General features: G+C 41.4%; 1 protein-coding gene across 1 annotated transcript in view; it reads left to right on the plus strand.

Moving 5' to 3' along the window:
- Positions 1-2,267: 2,267 nt before the first annotated feature.
- The window catches only part of Tox (thymocyte selection associated high mobility group box), a 302,621-nt gene continuing 283,436 nt past the window's right edge, over positions 2,268-21,452 (plus strand). The window contains exons 1-2 of the mRNA XM_029476656.2: positions 2,268-2,350; positions 2,597-2,732. Coding sequence (XP_029332516.1) covers positions 2,631-2,732 — 102 coding nt within the window. The 5' untranslated portion in view covers positions 2,268-2,350; positions 2,597-2,630. The remainder of the gene's footprint in view (positions 2,351-2,596; positions 2,733-21,452) is intronic.

Consider the following 21,452-nt stretch of genomic DNA (forward strand, 5'->3'; position numbering starts at 1 on the left):
TGGAATATTACTACTCAGTAAAATGTAGACCTTGAGTAGGATGTTAGACAATGGTGGGTATCGAAAGTTATTATATTGATGACCATGCTTTAGTGTTAAGCTCTCTCGTGGTTAATGTACTTTTAGCTCAAATTCCTTAGGATGCAGAGCTCTCATGTTGACTCCACAGACTTCCTGTGAAAGAAATGAGGTTGCTTGCAGAGGTACGACACAGGTTTCTGGCCCTTGGGTTTCTCGTAATGGTAGTGGGAATAAGTGATATGGTACCTCCAGTATGTCCAAGGAGTCAAGACACTGTCAGCAAGGACCATTCCAGCTATCAACCAGCCCATCTTTCTGCGGCCCAAGGGCCAAACAGAAGCTGATTATGAATCCTAGGGAAGTTTATAAACCTCAAACTTTATACAGTATGATTTGTTGATGACAGAAATTTGAGATTACATGTTTATTTAAAGCTACAGACTTTTTATTACCCCCCATCCACTTTAACATCTACAAATGAATTTTAAAATCAGTGTTATGAACCTCTGAACCATATGTACTTGTTATTGTAAAGACCTTTAATAGAGGAAAGATCACCCTTTTCACTTATTTTGTGACTCAAAAGGTTTGAATGCAGAGTGAAAATCCTTCCTCATTTCTAACGCCAACATCCATCACATTATTCTTAAGGTAAGAAGCTGTGTTCTTCCTACCCATAAAAGGAAGACCTGAGGACAACAGTTTAAGAGAAAGAGGCTACCATGGATGGAAACCAAAGTCAAGGAAAAGTTTCCAAAGGCCTTTGCATAGAGGAGAGAACCCAAGGATGCTAATTTACTATCCTTACAGGGCACCTGTAGCTTCCCCAGATTTTTGCATTTGACTGGTGCTCCTAATTATAAGGAAAGAGAAGCCTGGAAAAGGCTGCAGAGAGCTAGAGAGTAGCTGGCTACTACCCACCATGTACTAAAAAAACGGTTTGGGGTGGGGGATGGGAGGTAACAAGACTGTTTCCATATATTCTCTGACGCCAGAAACAGATACCTGTGGACATGAATTTTCCACTTTTTTACAGGCCCCTAAGGTGTGAAGCAATCAGCCTTGAAAGGTAAACACTGCCCACTTCTATAACTTCTCTCTAAAGTCTTTCTCAGGGAGAACGTAAGATGTCCGCTGGACAGTCATCAGGGTCCCAAAACTCTCCCAGATGCCAGAGGACACAATATTGCAAGTTTTGGGGGTTGACTGAGTAAAGCAAAATATGGATGATATCTTTATCCTACCAACAAAGAGAGCCCAGGGAAGCAGACAGCTGGTTTGTGGAAGTTGGGGTGAGCAGTGGAGCTCCAAGAGTGCTACTGGGAATCCAACAGTGAAAGTATAATTCCAAGAGGCAAGTAACTAGCCCAGATGTGTTCCCTGTAGCTCATGGTGTGCTGATAACTGTTTCCTTATTTACCCTTCTAAGCACCCCTGGTGTCTTTTTTGCTAGTCCCCCAAGGGCAGGCTCAGCCTCTGCAAACCCTCCCACTGAGAACCAAAGCCGAATGCCGAGGCCCTCTGAGCACTAACTCCAGGAGCACCGCTCTGCGCACAGAGATCAACTGGAGTCCCTTGGTCAGCTGCACACTAGAATGGGGCAGAGGTTGCGCTCCCTGCAGGCTCCCGAGCAGCGCCACAAGACACCCTCTCCTCTACCTCCTGCGTGGAGCAGAGGTTGGCAGTGCAGCTAGCGGGCAGGAGTAAGTGGTGGGGGGTTCAAGGAATGGGGTGGGGCGGGGGGTGGGGCTGCGGGTGCTGGGCGGGGGTGCGCCACAGCGCCCCCTTGCTGTGTGAGCCCTACGGTGCCCCAGTCAGCCTTTGCTCCATCTCTCCAGCCCCTTTGTGTGATTGTATCCACCTCCATGGCACCCACCCGGGGGTGCTGACTGGGGCACGGACGCTGCCCGGGGTCCCGCCACTACTGCTCGAGCCGCATTCCCCTCTTCTGCGTTTGTCCCTCGCCTGGTTCTCGGTCCCCAACTGTACCCTTTGGGCCGCGTCCAGCCTCTGTCGGCACCCCGCCGGTCCGGGGCACTAGTGTCCTCCGATCCTGATCTTCCCCGCAACACCACACACACTCCATCACTCCCCCATCCCAGGCCTCAAACGTGGAGAAAAACTAAAAGCAGAGCAAGGCAGAGTCTCAAATAAAACGCCCAGTACCCCGAGCCGGAGCGCGAGTGCCGGGCGGCGAAGGGCGCGGGAGGCGGGGATGGGGCGGCGGGCGGGGGGGACAATGAGCGCGTGAAGTTACCTGCCCGGCGGCGGCGGGCCGACAGCGCCGGGGCCGAGCGGACCAGGCAGGCTGCGCGCTCGGCGTGGACGGGTGCGCGCCACGGCTTGGGGGGGAGAGTTGAGCGCTTTTCCACCCTCTGTTTTTTTTTTTTTTTTTCTTCTCTCTCTCTCTCTCTCTCTTCTCTCTCTCTCTCTTTTCTTCCTCTTCTTAAACAAACCACAAACGGATGTGAGGGAAGGAAGGTGTTTCTTTTACTCCTGAGCCCAGACGCCTCTCTGTTCCGTCTGAGCTTTTTTTTTTTTTTTTCTGAGCACTTTTTTTTTTTTTTTCAAAAAGGAAAAGAAAAGGAGTTGCTTGATGTGAGAGTGAAATGGACGTAAGATTTTATCCACCTCCAGCCCAGCCCGCTGCTGCGCCCGCCGCTCCTTGTCTGGGACCTTCTCCCTGCCTGGACCCCTACTATTGCAACAAGGTGAACACTCTGCTTTTGTCTGCACCGATTCTGGCGGCTCGATCCCGGGAGGGGGGCAGCGGTGGCTGGACCGCGATGGGGCCCGCTGGGCGGACTGGGCCGGCTCGCAGAGGCCCGTCCCGGGCGCGCTCGGTCGCAGCCCGCGGCGGCGCTGCGTGCGCTTGGGTAGTAAATATTGTGGAGCAGCTCCGGGGGTTTGCCAAACAACGCGATTGTGCGGAAAGTGACACGATTTGCTCGGATTCTTTCCTTCCTGCTGTTCGCCACTAAGGATCCCTGCTTAGGCTTTCCGGGAGACATTTAAAAAAAAAAAAAAAGCGAGAGATCGAGAGAGAAAACCCACGGAATACTTTGGGGGTGTGTCTGGGGTCTGGGAACTGAGGCAGAGTAGGAGAATTCAGTTTATATCCTAGTTCCTTCTTCTCCCTCCCTTTCTTGGACAGCGGGGGCTCGTGGCATCGCTTCCTTGCTCCGGATCACTTGCCAGAGGAGCAGCTAGGAGTCGGGGTGCAGGGACCCCGGAGGATCCGGCGTCCCCACACCGTGAAAATTATTCTGTAACTCTTTTGTTTTCTGTTCCGGCCGCCGAACTGGAGTTCGGACGCTGGCCCTCGAGACCAGGGCGCTGTAGGCTAGTCGCATTATGATTTGGGGGAACAGATCTCATTTGGGGGGTGTGGAAATAGCAAGTTTACAGGAAGCCAAGCTAGCGCTTTGCATTCAAGTGTAAAGCTCCGATGCTCTTTGCCTGGCTGAAGCAAGGTCCCTGGCTGGGCTACACCATAGTCTGCTGACTAGGGCCACACAGGACAGTGGAAAGGTATTTTATGCTGGTGGCCCAGAATGAGGACTCTGGCGAAGCTGCCCCGGAGCTCAGCTTGGCCCAAGGATAGGACAGCCAGGAGTTTCTAGGGAAGTAATTGCTCTCCTGGCTTCATGCACGCAAAACCTGAGAGGGACACGGAGGGATCATCTCCAAGAGCAGCCACAGGCCACATCTCTCCTCTCCTGGGGCTTGTTGGGTTTTTCTAAGCAGTCCTAGCTGATAGAGGTTGCTGGGGACAAGAAGGTCTCTGAAATGCATGGCAAGCCTTTTGGACTCCCAGTTCTCGCTTGATAAAAACCCCCAGCAGATTCTTCCAGTCCTTTCAGGCACTTCTTACTGACAAGTAGATGAATTCTTGGGGGAAAGTCTTTGAAACTCCCAACGCTTGTCTGCTGAGGAGTCCTCACCTTAAAATGTGATGTAGAGCTGTTTAGCACCCCTGCCTCCTGGACTCTCTACTACGATACAGGCTAGAGTTATATCTCAACTCTCAGTCTTCGTTATTACACACACACACACACACACACACACACACACTCACACACACACACACACAGCTGTGAGTTACAAAGCCTACAGTCACGCCACAGAGAAGCAACTGGGTGCCATGTGCACTGTAATATTCAGTAAGAGTTGTGAGCAGAGGTTAGGAGTTAGGCAAAGGGGTAGTACAGGTCTTGAGGCCAGGGACAAGTTGAAAGGTACTGGGGACTTCAGCACACACAGCAAAGTTGGTGACATGAAGAAGTTTTACACTGCTGCTAACACCATTCTTGCAGCTTAGAATATATTTTGACTTTAAAACTAAGGGTTTTATGCTTGATATTCTTCCCCCCTGATAACCAGAACACTGTTACTTTTTTCTTTAAAGTAGAAAGTCTGTCTTGGAGATTAAAGACCTGTTCTGTAGTTGTTACTAGAATCAAAAGATTGACACCATTTTTGGCAATAAAACTATACAAGTCTTATTACATTTATCAGTGAATTTGGGCTCCAAAAAGAAGGTAATGACTTGAATACACATTTCACTCATCATTTCTGTGATAGTAGGGTCAGATTTAATTTAAAAGTTAAATGCTTTGGAAAATCAGGAATTACTTCAATATATTAAATCATTTTCCAATTAAGTGCCTTAAATAATTTTGGAGGGTTGTGCTGTGAATTGAATGAATTAATTTTGAAAGTCTTCACCGTTTCTTTACTAGTCCACTGAAGTCCTTTTAAGTCACCCTGTGTGTAAGAAGCAAACTGTTCTTTTTAAATGCAAATCAGCCATCCTTTCTATAGACTACTTGCAAGACTCCTATTTAACTTAGATGGGGAATAATGGATTTTTAAAAATGCAAAGTCATAAGACTTGTTTCTTCTAGTAAAAAAATACCTCCTGGAAAGGTTTCTCTAGGGACTCTTTCCCTATCCATCTCTGTGCCACAGTCTATCAAATATATTTGTCACTGCTCCTAAACACACTGAGAAGGTTCCAAGATCCCACAAAGCCCAGGCACTTGTTCCCTACCCCATGGTGATTTGCACTGGTGTAAAATTCCTGCCTAGTTCCACTATTTGAATTGCTTAGGACTGAGACAATCAGTGCTCCTTTAGCAGTGAGGTGTAGGGAGATGTGAAAAAAAGGGGAGAAGTTTGGAAAGATGAAAAAAATCAATCTGTATCTATATTTAGCAAAATCCTAGTTGGATCAAGCTTCCCCATAGAGACAGAGTGCCAAGAAAACCTGTTTTCCTTCCGAGCTGTAATGAATATACAGTTTATTTTAAATAACAGTCACTTTGTTGGGTTATCTGTTTTGAACACGCTGATAAGATCATAAATTACTAATTATCTTTATTTTAAACCTGTCAACACTATACTGTTTAAAGTTGGTGTGCTAAGTCCCAGTGGAACCATAACTTTCTGTGCTTTGGTGTCTCACGAAATGTAAATATAGTTTTCTGGTGGCACTTTTTTTTTTCAATGTCAGAAGAGACCCTAATTGAGAAAATGAATATCCTCTTTCTGAGCTTTTCTGAATTGAAATGTGGTTGTTTTACTCTGCTGACACTTCCCAGATCCTCTGCTCTGTACAGTGCCAAAACACTATTTAGATTTCTCAGTTAATAAACTCTGTAGGAGGCACATTTGGAAGCAGTTTAACCCAGTGGTCTTTTGTAAGAGCTGGATCCACGATGAACACACCACAGTGCAAGCTGGCCTTTACATTCACGTAGCCCACTGGGGGAACCAGGCAAACGACATCGCTGTGGCAAATGTGTGAGGCCATCCCCTCCCTTAGACAAACTGCTAGAACTGGTGGCATGGTGCGTGCTTTATGTAGGTCAGCTTTTGAAAGAGCAGTGGAGATCAGAGACTGGCCAGAAGCATGTAGGATGGAAGGAACAGCCTTCACTTCTTGCAACTGAAAGAACAGTTCTATTGTAGACACTGAAAGATGGGTACCAGATCAGAGTTTCATCCAATTAGACTATTTTAAGTAACAGTGTATCCCTTAATTGAACTGAATGTTACCAAAGAAATTAGATTAAATGAGCTCCCAATTGGAGTGCTGCAGCAAAATACAGTCCCCCCTTTTTTGTTCCAGTTGAAGATGTCAAATCATCATTTGGAACATATACCTACAGGAATAATAACAGCTTTCAGTTTCTTAGTGTAGTGTCATTTCTAAAGACCGTTTTTACAGATTTTATGCTAAAATGGGACAAAGACATGGCACGTTTTATTTTTGCGATGATGTGATGTGTTCAGTTACTGCTCAGTGTCTGCCCACGTGAGGAGCACTAATAAAATTACGTGCTGGCTTGGCTAATGATAGGGGTACTGACCTTGTCCAGCTGTGGGAGGGGACTCATAGGCTTTACTGCTCACAAGAGTTGCTTTTATGTCCTGAGTCATCCATTGGTGGATTTAAAAACGGGGAGCCCTGCACATAAACTCAGGCTTAATACTAGCTACATGCAAAGTAAAGAATTGTGGCCACTTGAAATCCTGCGCTTTTGGATTGCAACGGAAAATGAATACTTTTTCCATGAAGAATCAAGAGGAAGGATCATTTGTGGACAGATGTTACACCTGTGATAACTTTTGAGTAATATAGTATTAACCATAGCAATGAAATCTTTGGACTTATCTTCCTTCTTGTATTGTACTATGCATTGTATTTTAATGTGGCAGCACATGCCATGCCTAAAATGCTGGATGTGGAAGCACTCTGAGAAGGGCCCATTATTCCTCTTTGATGAATAAATGTAAGGAGACAGAGGAGAACAGAAGGAAGGGGAACAGGAGGAGAGGGGTGGAAGGGGAAGAAGGGGAGGGTCATAGGCAATTTAAAGCAACATAATTAGTCTTATCCATAACTCCTAGACCTTCTATTGATATATTTCTCTGTTTATTAATACTCGATGCATCATTTGTCTAATCAAAGTTTCCTTGTGGGTTAAATGGGCTAGAACCTCCTATAAGTTAATAAATTTATAAACAAGAAAGAGCATAAGCCAAGACATGATATAGTTTTTGACACTAAATCTTATAGCACACAGAATCTTTAATGTTGCTATCTTGACTTTGTCACATATTTTAGTATGACCAATCCTAATTCTTAACTGTGACAAAAATTATAGTCATGAGGTCTGCAGAGGTCTTATTTTTTAATAGCGTATGTGGCTGAGTATTCTGAAATTTTGTTGTATATTTTAAAAGTTACTGGATGATAATGTTAAGTAAACTTGATAGTTTGCTTAGGTATAAAACCTGAAGCAATCTTTAATATCTTCTTGAATAGGTAGTGTACAGTTGAAATTCTTTTGGGGATGTGCTTGCAAAGAGATTAAGATAGCAATAAAGATAAATGGGGAGCTCAAAGGAGTGAGGAAATTCATGCTGGTTTTGTATATGGGCTGTTTGGAATGGTGTTTTCACAATGTTTTGTACATGTGATGGGCTCCGGAGGGATAACCTAGGATGCTGGAGGAGAGGGATATCTGTTTGGGTGCCTATGCTTTTAATATCCTACCTCATGGTTGATCTCCACTGCCTTTACTCCTTGGACCAACCTGGCTTGGATACTGTCCTGCCCACTGTTCATATGAACCCATGGGGGATGTGCTGTCCATTCTTAGCCCTCCTCTGCAGGCCTTTGCCCTCTTGTTTTTAGTTGCCTTGTTCCTCTTATTAACATCATCACTACCATCATGTTAACCTACCTGTTCTTCCTGAAGGATCCTGGTTGTATTTTATGACCAATTAGAATTGGTCCTTACTTACGTTTTAAAACCCCAATGCCATCCCCCATCCCCATACACCTCAACTTTATTGGTACATTGTAATAGGCTGAGAAGTGCAGATGTGTTGCAGAGGAAAAGTAATTGTGGCTGTTTTCTCTAGGCCACCATCGTTCTCCTACTACTCAATAAACTTAGCATTTAGAGACAGGCTCTGTGAAGATCATCCCAAGCAAGCAAGCTTCTGTCGAATTCCAGAACATTATAAATATGAGACTGTGACCCTTAATTGGCCCATACACCACATTAGGTATGTTACAGTGCTAAAGAGAAAATATTTATCATTCACATATGTTCCTATAAGAATACCTACAAAGAACTAAAACGGGAAAAGTAATCCCTACAGTTTATTGAACCAACCACATCACCTTTAGGTCTTAGGATTACCCTGAATACTAATCTTGAGGTTTTCCAGGAAGTCGTAAGTAGGAGTGCTGTTTCACATCTAGATAAATATCAACTATGATCATCATGAACACGTTTAATGATTGTACCTTTAAAATATATCTTTAAGCATTGCTTAGAGCAAACTCATGCAACTAAATCCTAGAGACTATACTTGCAGGGAAAGACTGTAATCCACTATAACCATAGATGGCGTGACCCCACAAGCGTAGATCTTGGCCCCCAGAAGCTTTCATTTGAAGTGCCAAGACACAAGACTAGTTTATTTAAGCCAGGTGTTTAATTCATAACAACTTTAAAGATACCATGTTTGTCCTTGTATTTGCTTGGGAGTTGCTGACATCTTTTCAGTTAGTCTTCTCTGAATGTGTGCTTTTCAGAGCCAGTAGTCCAAGGTCTGCTTAGGTGGCTGGTGATTTGCTTTCATGGAACCCGGCCTGACAAAATGTCGCAGCTTACATGTGCTCTGATGAATTTGAGAATTTTCTGTTTTCATCCCTCTATGCCAAGTTTTATTCTGAAGAGCAAAGTCTCATTAAAAACATCGAGTTATAGACTGCTTAGAAATATGATTTATAATGGTAGTGCCAAAAGACTGCTAATTACAACAGCACTTCCATCACACATGGCTATGTGCAGTCAGCATCAACCTGCATGAATGTTTCTAGTCCTAATACATGCTTCCCTTGCAACTTCCTGTATGGAATGAAACATTATCCTGCTGTGTGCTTGGGCAATAATGCTAGCAGAATAAGAATAGGTAGGAGCAAGATCCTTCCAAGAAGAAGCCTCCATTCTTTCATGATGTAGGGAGCAGTATTTTTCCAAGTCCTCTTGAGCTTGCTCTCTGATAAGTTTATCTCACTTGATAAAAAAGTTTGAAGATCATTTTTGAGACTAATGTTCGGTTTCCATTTTGCTCAGGAAGCATCATCACTGATGTGCGTTTACAGTCCCAGATTTCCGGACACTGGTGTCAATGTGACCACTATGTCACATTGTCCACAGTTTTTTTTTTTCCTTAGAAGTTTTAAGTGATTTAAGTTGCTTTAGCCAATCGTCTATTGCATTTTATCCACAAGTTGTGACCTTTTGCAAAAATCCATATTGGAGGGATTCCTAGAGAATTGAAGGCATGGTTGACTAATAAGATCCTTTCTCAATGGTTGGGAAAACCTGCTATGTTTTGAGAAACCATGTAGATTGACATGTGTCTGATCCACAACACCAATGAACAGAACCTTCTCTGTTAAATGCTCTTGGGGTGACGTCAAGGATGCCACTCTCAGTATTCTCCTCTCCAGATAAATTGTGAGCCAACGGTATTTGTGTAATGTGTGGTTTGGGTTTGTGTGTTTCTGTGCATCTCATAGTTCTTGCTCTATTTCTGGCCATAAATGCACAGGAGATTTTATCCTCACTGGCAGACTCTATCAATCAATGTGTACAAGAACAGCAATTAAGGAAATCATCCCAGCTCCTAGGAATCCCTGATGGTTACTCTTGTTAAGAAACTTCGCCATATTTCAGGGGGAAAGAAGCTTCTGAAAGCCAAGACGTGCTTTAGAACCTAGTGGACTAAAGAACCGAATCGTTCTGAGCTAAACTCTAGGCCATTCCCAAGACAAGACCTGTTTTCTTGATACTTTGGTAAGAAACCTCATAAGCCTGTTAATTCTACATGAAATGAACCCAACCATGAGAGGGTGCGATTCCTTCCTGCTATGCTTATCAGCGTCTGGAGAAGCCTGGCTTTGTTCTGAGGTTGGGTAAAAATTCTGACACTAAACTCCTGTGTCCCAGTTTTCCATATATCCAAGATAGAAAAAAAACTTATATAGGAATCCACTGAGCCTCATGAAAATTCAGAAACCAATGCAAATCGATTATTTGGCGATCCTTTGGTAAAGGAGATCCAGTGGTTGAAAGAATGGTAGGCTGTAGCACAACACGATGCTCAGCCCAGATCTGTTTCTCTTACCCTGGTGGAAGTGTTCTCAAAAGTTTCAAATCAGTGAACTTTTGGATATTAGTGAAAGAGATAAAATCTTTGGAGAGCAAAAGAGAGAATGAGCAAGAAGGAATCTAAAGGGGTACAGTTTGTGATCGCTTTTCTTAGATATTGGTATGCTTCTGTGGGAAACATTCTTCTTCTCTTCTTCTTCTTCTTCTTCTTCTTCTTCTTCTTCTTCTTCTTCTTCTTCTTCTTCTTCTTCTTCACAGTCAGAAGTCTTGTCCATAATAAGAAAAAAATGTTATAGCTATAGATCATTGCCTGATCTTCATTGTCATAAGATAGGATAAAAGTTTAGAACAACCCAAGAGGAAAGTTCCTGAGTTCAGAGAATCAAGGTTACCTCTCTGCCCTTTCCTTTGATATGAGTCAGATATTTACAATATTGTATGAATAATGAATTAGCAAATGGAACAACTGGGTCTACAGAAATTTCAGTTGCATTAGAAGAATGTCTGTGGACTACCTGATTTCCTTAAGTCTTTAACTCAATGAAATGGTTAATTTAAAGAATAGTGGGTAAAGTTTTGCCTTCCCTGCTATCTTTGCAACATGGTAAATACCAGTTCTTTTGGAAGCCAGTACCCCTTAGCCTAAAATGCCAGTAACAATTGTATAAAGAGAAATGTTAATAGTAAAGAGGCAAGATAACCTTTCAACAAAAGTATATTTTATCATCTGGCAGATGCAGTCATGAACATTAATCATAGAAACCTGCAGATAGTAGAAGCTTAATATCAAAGCTAATGATTTATTTTATGTTAATGACTTTCTGCTCGGGCATAAAAGACTACGCATAATGGACTCTCAGAGCTCTGTTCAGTTACTAAGGCTAATGGGATAATCTTTCCTCTCCCAAAATTAAGCTTTTGAAATAAATTATGCAGTTATTTTTTAAGGTAACTCTAAAAAATTTACTGCAAAACTAATCTTTTAAGAACTGCTTAAAGTAATAAAAAGATGGGGGAGGGGAATCCCAGCAGAGCCTTACCAGTTGTGAACCATCTTTCTTAATTGGCGAAAAGAAAGTTTTCATGCATGCTAATATCACTGACCCTGTACTACTAGAGAGTTTTAAAGTCAGACTGTGTAGCACACTCTGTCTTTTGGGAAGTGCATCTAATACCACAATAGAACATGTTTATCTTGTTCATTACCAGCCAATAATGAGCCAAATGATACCAAGACATTGGAATATTTCACTGAGACGTTTTGAAAATCATGTTTACAATTAGTTACAACCAACATTATATTTCAATAAGAGATAATTTGCCTGTTAAAGTTTACATAATGTGCTAATCATGTCTGCTGGTTAATAAAGGCCTCCTACTCACTCCCCTGATGGCTATAAAAGGCTATTATATTCATGGTAGCAGTTCAGGTACAGCTGCTGCGTGTTACTAATGCATCATTGTCCCGCTAATCAACACAGCAAAGGTCATCACCTTAAGCACCCTAAGCAAACTACCTAGCCTCTTTCCAAAATGTTTATGAAGACCTTTATAGCATATTTCTTTACTTTCCTTAGCCTCCAGTGAGTTAATTCTACTGCAAACTACTTGTGTGATAAAGGTTTTGTAACCTAAGGTAGGTCATAGAAGAGATTAATATATATTCATGCTAATCTTCTTCCATAAACATACTTCCATTTCCACAGTCACTTACTGAATTAGTGTCCAACTGTAAAAGCCATGGGCTCCTTTGTAATTAAGAAGATACAGGGCAAAGTGAGGAGAGTCAAACTTTATGTCATCTATGAAGACATTTAGGAATAAAACAGCTTTATATAACCAAAATTTGTTCATGTACTCAGAGTAAATCAAGTAAGGGGAAGAGATACTTATAATTTAAAAACAAATTAATTAATGTCAGTCTATAGGTCTGAGGCAGTAGTGAAATATTCTTTTCTTAATTATTCTCGTGCCTAGGAAAATAACGCTAGTAAAACTTACTAAGCCATATTTTCTACATGCAAATATCATATTCCCATGGGATGTTCACTTTGTTGGAAAATTGCGCAAATCAGAAAGCCAGCTAGGTAGACATCATGACAGTTGTCTTCCTGCCCTCTGTGACTGTTCATGTAACATAAGCCATGTTTTTGTGTCCTTTGAGAGAAGACATAGTGTTAAACAAATAAGACCTCACTTTTTCATATTATAGTATTGTTTCCTGGCTTTTCTAATTTATTATGATAACCCTGAGTGTGAGTATGTGTGTTAAAGAGAGAGGAGGAGGAGGGAGAAGGAGAGAAGAGAGAGAGAGAGCAAGCTTAAATATTTTCAGAAGAGAAAAACAAAACAAAACTGTGTTCCCATTATCAAGACTGCTAGTGGGAGGAGCTTCCGTGGGGGAAACCCAGTGTACAATGGTGCATTTGTCATGCTTTAAATATATAATGCCTACAATCAAATATGTACAGGCACAGTTGTGATCTATGAAGCCCCTGGCTCGGTGCCATTGTTTGTAGTCTCTACGGCTGTCATACATTGTTCCTTGCACATCAGACCCTTACAGCAGAATCTGACACAATTTCTAGCTTTCAGCCCAGGCCCATTTTTCCTGCACAGCATACATGAGTTTGACAGGGTGTGTTGAGGACAACCCTGGCAAGCAATTGATATTTTGAAGTGGCAAGCGTTTCAGCAGCTGCCTGCTTGTGAAAAGGGAATGATAAGATACACTGTATTGTTAGTTTCAGGGAAAGCATTAAGGTTTAAGCTCTGTAAAAATGTACACATTATTCGTCAGTGGCAGAGCAAGTCTTTTATGTTTTTTAGAGCTTACCTCTCTGGCTGATGTGAACTACAATGACATTGGTCAGTAACTGAATAGGAGTACTTTGAATTTGAACTGCTGCCAATTTTGCACCAACAAAGGAACTGACAAAAGAAAGATTTTATGTGAAATGCAAAGCACACGCAATGTTTGGGGGGGGGTGGGTGGGGAGAAAGAAAGCAAAGCAAGAGAAAAGAAAGCCCACACTAAAAATATTCTTTAACATACATTTGCAAGGAGGCCAAATAGTTAAGACCCATCTATTTTTCATGGCTCATCAGCTCGAACCTAAGCAGTTTAAAAACCTGTTGTATACACATAGGCTTTCGGAATACGATCATATGGAATGGAGAGTGTTTTTCTAAACATCTCAGTAAGCCCTGGAGGCCTGTTGGCAGAGTATCAGAGTCACCCACTGCTGGAAACCCCGATTCTCTGTCTCTCTCCAGTAGTGGGAAATTGTACTTTAATCAGTTATGGCACTTTCAGTGTGTAACGTTCATTAGCAAGGCAATTTGTCATGACTGTTAATGGTCAGGATGCAGGCGCTCTCTCACATGCATAGCCCAATAAATAAGGAGACAGATATTTCAACATCTGATAGTATTAACTTGTTTCCGAATTTGTAATCCAAGGTTAGTTGCTCAAAGCAGACCCAGCAGCAGCCTAGCAAGCATGCTTCATTCAGTGCCCTGCACTGCTGTATGGGCTTGGAGCTTTAAAGCACACTAATGCACTGTTAGGAAGGGCACAGTCTTGAGTTCAGTGTTCAACAGATGCTAAACTTATGAGCAGAGTCCCTTTTGGGTTCATCTGGAAAGAATTTATGTGCACAACATTTTTCTATAGAGCTTCATAAATTGGGAGTTTTGATGGGTATGGTATTTCTCACCTGCTACATAGTCTTATCCTGATTTAAAAAGTCACTTCCCCATTGGTTGATCAGCTAAATGACCAGTTTTCATGTGGACTTTGAGTCATGATCTAATTTTAAAGTTTTAAAGTTCATCTGTAAACCCTTCATAATGAAGTAGAAGCAGGAAAGCAAGTGCTTCCTTTAGCAGTCTGCTCAGTAAGATCGTTGCTCATGGTTCTAAACAGGAGAGAGGGCTTTTAAAGATTCCCCTACTTTCAAAGGCTAGCATATATATTAAAACATAGTTTCTATTTTCTAGATATGATATCACATAGCTTTCCAGGTGCAATCTTGTTGACATTTTCATTTTTAATGAAAGAGTCTAGCCTTCAGAATCTAATGATTTCTTAGAACAGAACCTGTTCTTGCTAGTAAGAAAAGCTGCTACTGTTTAAGTTCCTGTGGAGCAGTCCGCTGGTACGCTTCGCTGAGTGTTGTCAAAAAGGTTTACCTCATGATTGACAGCCAGCAGGAATGTGAATGGAGATTTTAATTGCGTATCATGTGTGCATATCAGAGGGAGTGAATTCATGACTGTGCTTAGTTCCATATCTCTACAGGTCAGCCGTGCCAAAATAACACTCTTTTATATGCAATTTCCAAACTAGAAAGGTGGTGTGTGTGTGTTAAAATCATGTGTTATTCATTTCTGAAGTGAAATAGCATGTGTTCTCTCAGCTTCAGAGTTTGAAAGTAGAACAAAAACTATTCAGAGAATTTTCTCTTTTACTCTGCACTTATAATATACTTGAATGATGTAAGCTCTTCTAAGCTACAAGTTGGGGAAATTCTGCCAAAACATTTTCTTTAATGGCACTTGCTCTGAGAAGTGTTTCTCTTGCTCCATTCTAACTAGCCCTTCCTAACAGTGCTTTGAGAAGAAAGAAGAATCCCAATTCAGTGGAAAAATGTCCTGAGGTCAGTTATCTACCTAGAGCCTGTGGATCTTGTAGGGAATGAAGACAGAGACTAGGCAATAGATTTCTGAGATGTCGAAGATTCCCACTGTTTTTGAATTTTTAGATGACATTAATAATCATATCAGTATAAAATTTGAAAAAATACACTTTGGTTGATAACATATAAGGCAAGGATGTATTTGTGATAAGCACTTCTTTGCCAAGCTGCACACGTGGACATATTCTCCTATCTTGAACTGTCTACAATATGAACTATCCGTGACTTTTAAGTTAAGGAACAGTTTCTTTGTCATGTATCTTTAGCTATAATAACCCCAGGTAAAACAAGAGCTTATTAATATATAAAAAGAGAAGAGGCTTTTTAAATTTTATTTATTGAGACAGGGTCTCAATATATAGAACAGGATGGCCTTGAATTCACAGAGATCTGTCTGCTTCCGCCTTGCATGTGCTGGGATTCTTAATGAAGGCACAGTCTATAGTTTTTTGTTTTGTTTTGTTTTGATTTGATGGGATCTCAAAGTTTGGTACTCGGATAGTAAATTTAGAACAAAGCTATATTTCTGTGTCATTTCGATTAGTCAAGAAAATGTCAATGCCGGAGTCATACTTAATATATGTAGTAGTAAGGAGGAGGCTGAAGGGATGGTGACCTCACAGCCTTAGTATGTCCCAAACAGATTTAACTTTCTTCTGAGCTCTGCAATATTATCTCAACACATTTTAGGACATATGAAATGGCCACTGGTGATCCAGGCTCTGCTGTGTGGGGTGGTGGCCAAATGAAGGCACAACTGTGTCTTTAAAATGCCAAAGCAAACTCTGTTGCATTTAGATGTTTAGTTTTTTGTATGGATGACATTTTTGTAATGCTTGGACAGACTTTTTCTTACTTTTTCCTGAGAGATCAGGCAAGGGGGAAAATGATGTTTAAAAAGTACTTGTCTGAATGTGTTCCAGCTGATACTCTAGTGGGAGGTTTCATCAGGCCGAGGCTGTAGCAGTAACAGTATTAAGGTCATTTCCATGTCAGCTGCTCCACTTGAACCCCAGTACCATTTCTGTTATACTTTCTGATGCTCAGGTTGGTCTGCTACAGAGCCCACAGGTGAAGCAGAATATTTCAGCATAAGTAAAATTTTTATTGGGAATGCGACCGCTCTAGAGCTTTGGTCATGATAACAAGCCATTCTTAGTCAGTGTGAGAAACTGAAAATTATTTACCGATTGCCGTTGGAGGGAGAGCCTAGTTATGAATGTGCAGGGGGCAAGAGAGATGCTCCGAGATGTGTAAGATCTGGTCCCAGATGGATCATTGCAGAACAGAGGCAACTGTGGTGCAGTCATAGTGTAAGTCCCAGGACAGAAAACCTGAGGTTACAGCGTGAGGGTTAGAAAATAGGCTAGGATTGATGCTGGAGGAACCCCTGTGGCTTCCTTGAGGAGGCAGCCTATCAGCTAGACTTAAAATTTGGTTAATAAAGAAGAGGAAAATTACTTCTGACTCTTTGAATTATGTTTTAGACTTCTATTTTTCCATGCAGCACCTTAAAAAAAGAAAGAACAGAGACTGGGGGTGCAGCCCAATGGCTGAGTACATGATTATCCTTCCTAAGCTCAAGCCTCTACAGCCAAACAAAACTAGTCAAAGAACTAAACATCAAGAAATGCTAAAGACACCAAACAAAGCACATGGGGTCCCAGCTAGGGAACAGAGGAACGCCTGCCTCTTGTCTGACGTATTAAACTACATAAATATTAAGGTTTAGCCTTTGCTTCCTCTTGATGGTAAGAAAGAGTACAAGGAGGAACAAGTCTGACTTTCTGAGACATGCATTGGCGCGAATTACCCACACAGCTAAAGGGTTTTTTTTTCCCCCTAGTAAAAAGCTATAACAATTCTAGCCAGAAGATGTCAAACACAGAAATTGAAGAAAGACATGAAGGTATGAGCCCCTGGGCTAAAGAAGGTAGAACATAAGATGTGGTAGCTTAAACTCCTGGAATTAGGTTATGAATTGAGAGTTCTGGAATGAGATTGGGTCTCCTAATTGGGAGGGCTCCTTAGAATGATGCACAATCACGGCAGTGGGAGCAGTCAAGAGCTTATTAACCTAAACAGAATGAGATCGGGGAAAGTGGGTTGGAAGTCAAATGCCTACTGTCAGTGGACTGATGCTTGTCCCTGATAAGAATGTACATACCAAGAATAGACGTGCACACATGTAACCTCAGCATTGGGGATGTTACAGCAAGAAGATTACTACCAGGATAGCTCTACTATGATCTGAAGAGAGGCAACAATGAAGAGGGAGGACGCCAGATAGCCTAGATGTAGATGGGAGGATGAAGTGCTCACGTCACAGGATGAACCGGTAATGGCTCGTGGTGAAGGAAGTTCTTCGAGTATGCTTTCCTACTTTTAGGTATCAGTATAGGAACTAGCATGCTGGGAATTTGCAAAGTCCAAAGGAGGGGGGTGTGAAGAAAGTAAAGAGCAATAGTGGAGGTTTTGGAGGCAAAATACAGAGTATGACCTAACAGATGACTAAGACACACTTACGCACTTTGTACACATGTACACACATTACACACACACACCACAAGCCTGCTTCTTTTCACCTCTTGCTGATTTTATTTAATTTGTAACATGACTCATTACTTTCAAGAGTCCTTTAAGTTACTTAATTCAATGCCTTTCCCTAGACTCTCTCCCACCTACAGGAGGCTCTGTTCTCTCCCATCCTCTTCATCATAGGGATACACCTAGGTGGACCTCTCAATATTGGGAAGACAGGAGCTCTGGCTACATGGATGGCATGGGTAGGTTTCAGGTGTATGCACTGAGGAGTTCCCAGGTGTTATTCCTGTGTCTGGAATTTACCGTTAAGTCAAAGTCAATTTTTTTGTAGAGTCTGTACATAGTAAAGCAGAAATGTATGACTAGTGGAAATTCCCTCCTGGTGACATGAGTGATTTATCTCCAAGAAACTCATGGTAGACCAATGATAATTTTAGATATTTGCCCATATCCAAGTAAGGGTAATTATTTTATACTTAAAATATTTCAAACTTTTGTCCAAAATGGCAGGCTGGAAGAACATGCATTGTATAGAGCTACTGTTTGTGGAATTTATTCCCAAGTTTCCATTGTAACAGGATGGCAGTGAGAAACAGATTCCATTCGCCTGATTCCAGGATGCATTTGTGGTGTTGTGAGCTTATGGCGCAGGGCTGCTGTGGCTCACTTCAGGAGAGTGGGATGATATTTATAAACAAAGCCAAGCATCACCTAGTGATGGGGTATATCCTGAAAGACACATTGTCAGGAGATTGCATCTGTAATCATTGTAGAGTGTACATTAACATAGCACATCACCCAGTGATAGTATCTTATGGGACCATTACATTTGTTGTCTGTCATTGCAGAAATGTGGCTATGTGTATTTGTCTTTGTTGTGTACTCACTAAATACAGTATCATAAGTTGTTATGTGCCAAGACATGTGCTGAAGTTGTGAGAACTAGTGGGCACTTGGAGAAGTGATCATCTTACATATGATCTAGGTAACTCTACTGAAAGATGAGAGCGAGCCAGAAATGGAATAGATAATTGTACATTTTCCCATGGCCACTGTTACCACTGAATACAGACAGCATGACTTGCCTGCATGTCCATCCGTACATTTTCTTTCTTGGTCCTGTTCATTCCTGTAGGCTAGATGAGAGGGCTAAGAACAGAAGCAGCATTCCCTGCCCCTTCTAAAGTCTTGCCTGGAAAGCAGCTGATGCCCGTGGGATACCGTGGCCCGGTAACTTAAGCCAATAGTGATTGTTTATGAAGTAGCCGAGGGAATAAATTTTTAAAAATTGAAATTCTAGTCACACAAATATTTAAGTCTTTGGAAATTCGAACCAGGTATCGTTCAAAAATAAACAGCAGGATCTGTGCTCAGTATTTCCTTTGATGTTTCCATGAGCTGAAATTAGTTGATCAACATTACCCAATGCCATTTTCATGTTGGAAGCCATTCTCAGGTTTAGGATGTTTGTAAAGTTGTAACATGATCACTGGTGGCTTTGTTCAGGTTCATTATAATAGATTTCAAAAGGTAAACACCACTGCCCAGTTAAATTTTTTTTCTGATAAAGTCTCAGAATTCTGTGAGCCAGGCATTGCAAGCTTATAAAATAATTCTGCAGATCTTCTGTGTTCTTACATCTCATTCCTTACCCTAATATGGTATGGGGGCAGACTGCAATTACACTTTCACAATTACTTTATTATACGGCTGAAATATACTCCCGAAGCTCCTATTACCTCTTCCAAATACCATTTGCACAGACCTGCTGATGGCTGTCAGCAGCGCTTCCTCGGGACAATCAACCATTCTTAGTGGGTTGTGTTTAAATTCAGAACACCACAAATAAAGAGCACCTCTCTCTCCTTGCTGATGAATTTTTAATGCTCAAGCATTTATAATAATTCAAAGGACTTCATTACAACGGCATGCAGAATCAGGCCCATGTGTTTTAGGATGTTGGATCTGTATTTGTGATCTTTGTCAATGATCTAAAAATGAGAACAACATAGCATTAAACAGTGGGCTTTTGTGTCTGTAGCAACCTGAGAATTACCATGTCACTATGTTTGAGCATTTTTACCCTAAAAAGAGGTTGTTTTAAGATTCCCTACTTCACACAATTTGCTCAAAAGCTCCTCCATTCTTCATAATTGCATTTTACAGAGGAGAAAAAGAAGAAAAAAATATTCCACCCCAGGTCTTTAAATGGAAGCTGAAATGCCATAGATTCTAATATGAAATAAACTTACATTAATAACAGAAATGTTAACCTTTCTTTTATGTTACAGAGATGTATTTGCATATTTTGTTGTTGTTAGTGAAATTAAATTAAAAACCTAACAGCTGAAAAGATCCAGTCCTTAGGGTCTTTCAGAACCTTCCACAAGGAGGTTTGGTTGGCTCTAAGCCATGTCGTACAGTCATGTTCCCTTCAATGAAGTTTTCTCTTCACCATTTTGTTTCACTGCTAAACTATTCTCATGTTAGAACACCTAACATGTCAGAGCATCATCCACAAAGTATCACATTGAAACTGTAAATAATGGGAAGTTACTAGAATGTAGTCAACTTATATGATTTCGTACTAATATCAACATTAAGTTATTTGTAAAATAAAAAATCATTGAGCCAGATGTGAGTACTCTAGATGTACATGGTCTTGCAAGCCTAGAATGTCAAAATGTCCATTAATATGCAGACAATTGACTGAGACCATTAGGGATTTTTTTTTCCCAGAGGGCTTAACCATATGAACAACATCATTCTTCAAACAACACAATCATGAATTTTTGTGATTCCAGGCCATTTGCTGTTTCTCTGGCATATCCCTGTATCTTTCTGACTGGTGTTGACAATACACCAGATCACCAAACTACCCCATTTGTATCCTGATGTGGTTGAATGATGATAGAATCTTAAGGTCCAAGTACCAATGATAGATAGGACTTTAAAAAATTCTGAGCAAGCTACTTAATTCTCATCTTCTTTTTCTCTAAACCATCAAGCTTGACCACTTCAGGATTATCTTACAAAAGGGGTAACGGAATGTATGGCTTTGTTAGAGAGTAAGTTCCAGTGCCAAGATGTCTTTGCAGTAAAAGCAACCAGTGTTGTGTCTATGATAGACACAAAATTTAAGCATTTAACCTTGTCACGTAGTCCATATTATAAGGGGAGGGACTACATCACTTCTGCTGTACTTGGTGCTATCAGCAACATGCATAGCAAAGCAGGTTTCCAAGGCACAGCCTATGCTGACAGTGATCTCCACTCGTTCCTTCATAGCATTGCTAAGAGAAACTGCACTGTTTGGGATTTGGATGTACCCAAACCATGTGTGACTAAAAGCAACTTGAGTTTATTGAAGTGACAAGTGAGAAGGCGTTTCCTTAATGTATCATTGCAGTAAGAGGCCAGATTATGAGTTATAAGTTTCAAGGACAACTTGAGAATCAGAAAGCCAGAATGCTGCTGGAGGAGAGGAGTTGGAAGGACTCAACTTTACAAAGCTTGAGAACAGGCCAACAACAGATTTCCACTCCACTGGTAGATTTATGGATATCATTGCTAGGGTTCTTCTGTTGCTATCATAAACCCCAGCAATTGTGACTCAATGACAAGTGAGGACTATGCAAACTTACAAACTCACTGCCCACCTATCAACTCAGACTGTTCCTTTCATAAGCAATAGCTATTAGCATTCCGAGAGACAGGGTTCCTGACTTTAACAAGTTCTTGATTTGGGAACAAAAAAGTGATTCGAAAAATAAGAAAGTACAGAGAGAAGAACATCAAAGAAAAATAGGTCTTACTTTAGATATTCAGGAAGTTCTTTATCATTTTGTTTCCCACATACAAGTGAAAATTCTAGAGATTCATTTTTAGTAAGTTTTTTAAGTGTCAGAAGATAGAGAAAGGAACCTTGCATGGCTTCCTGCGTCCTTTCTTACTATTCAAGTTGATGGCTCATTTCCTTAGGTGC

Source organism: Mus caroli, unplaced genomic scaffold, assembly GCF_978045245.1.
Source record: "Mus caroli unplaced genomic scaffold, Mus_caroli_1 scaffold_6, whole genome shotgun sequence".
Taxonomy (NCBI): domain Eukaryota; kingdom Metazoa; phylum Chordata; class Mammalia; order Rodentia; family Muridae; genus Mus; species Mus caroli.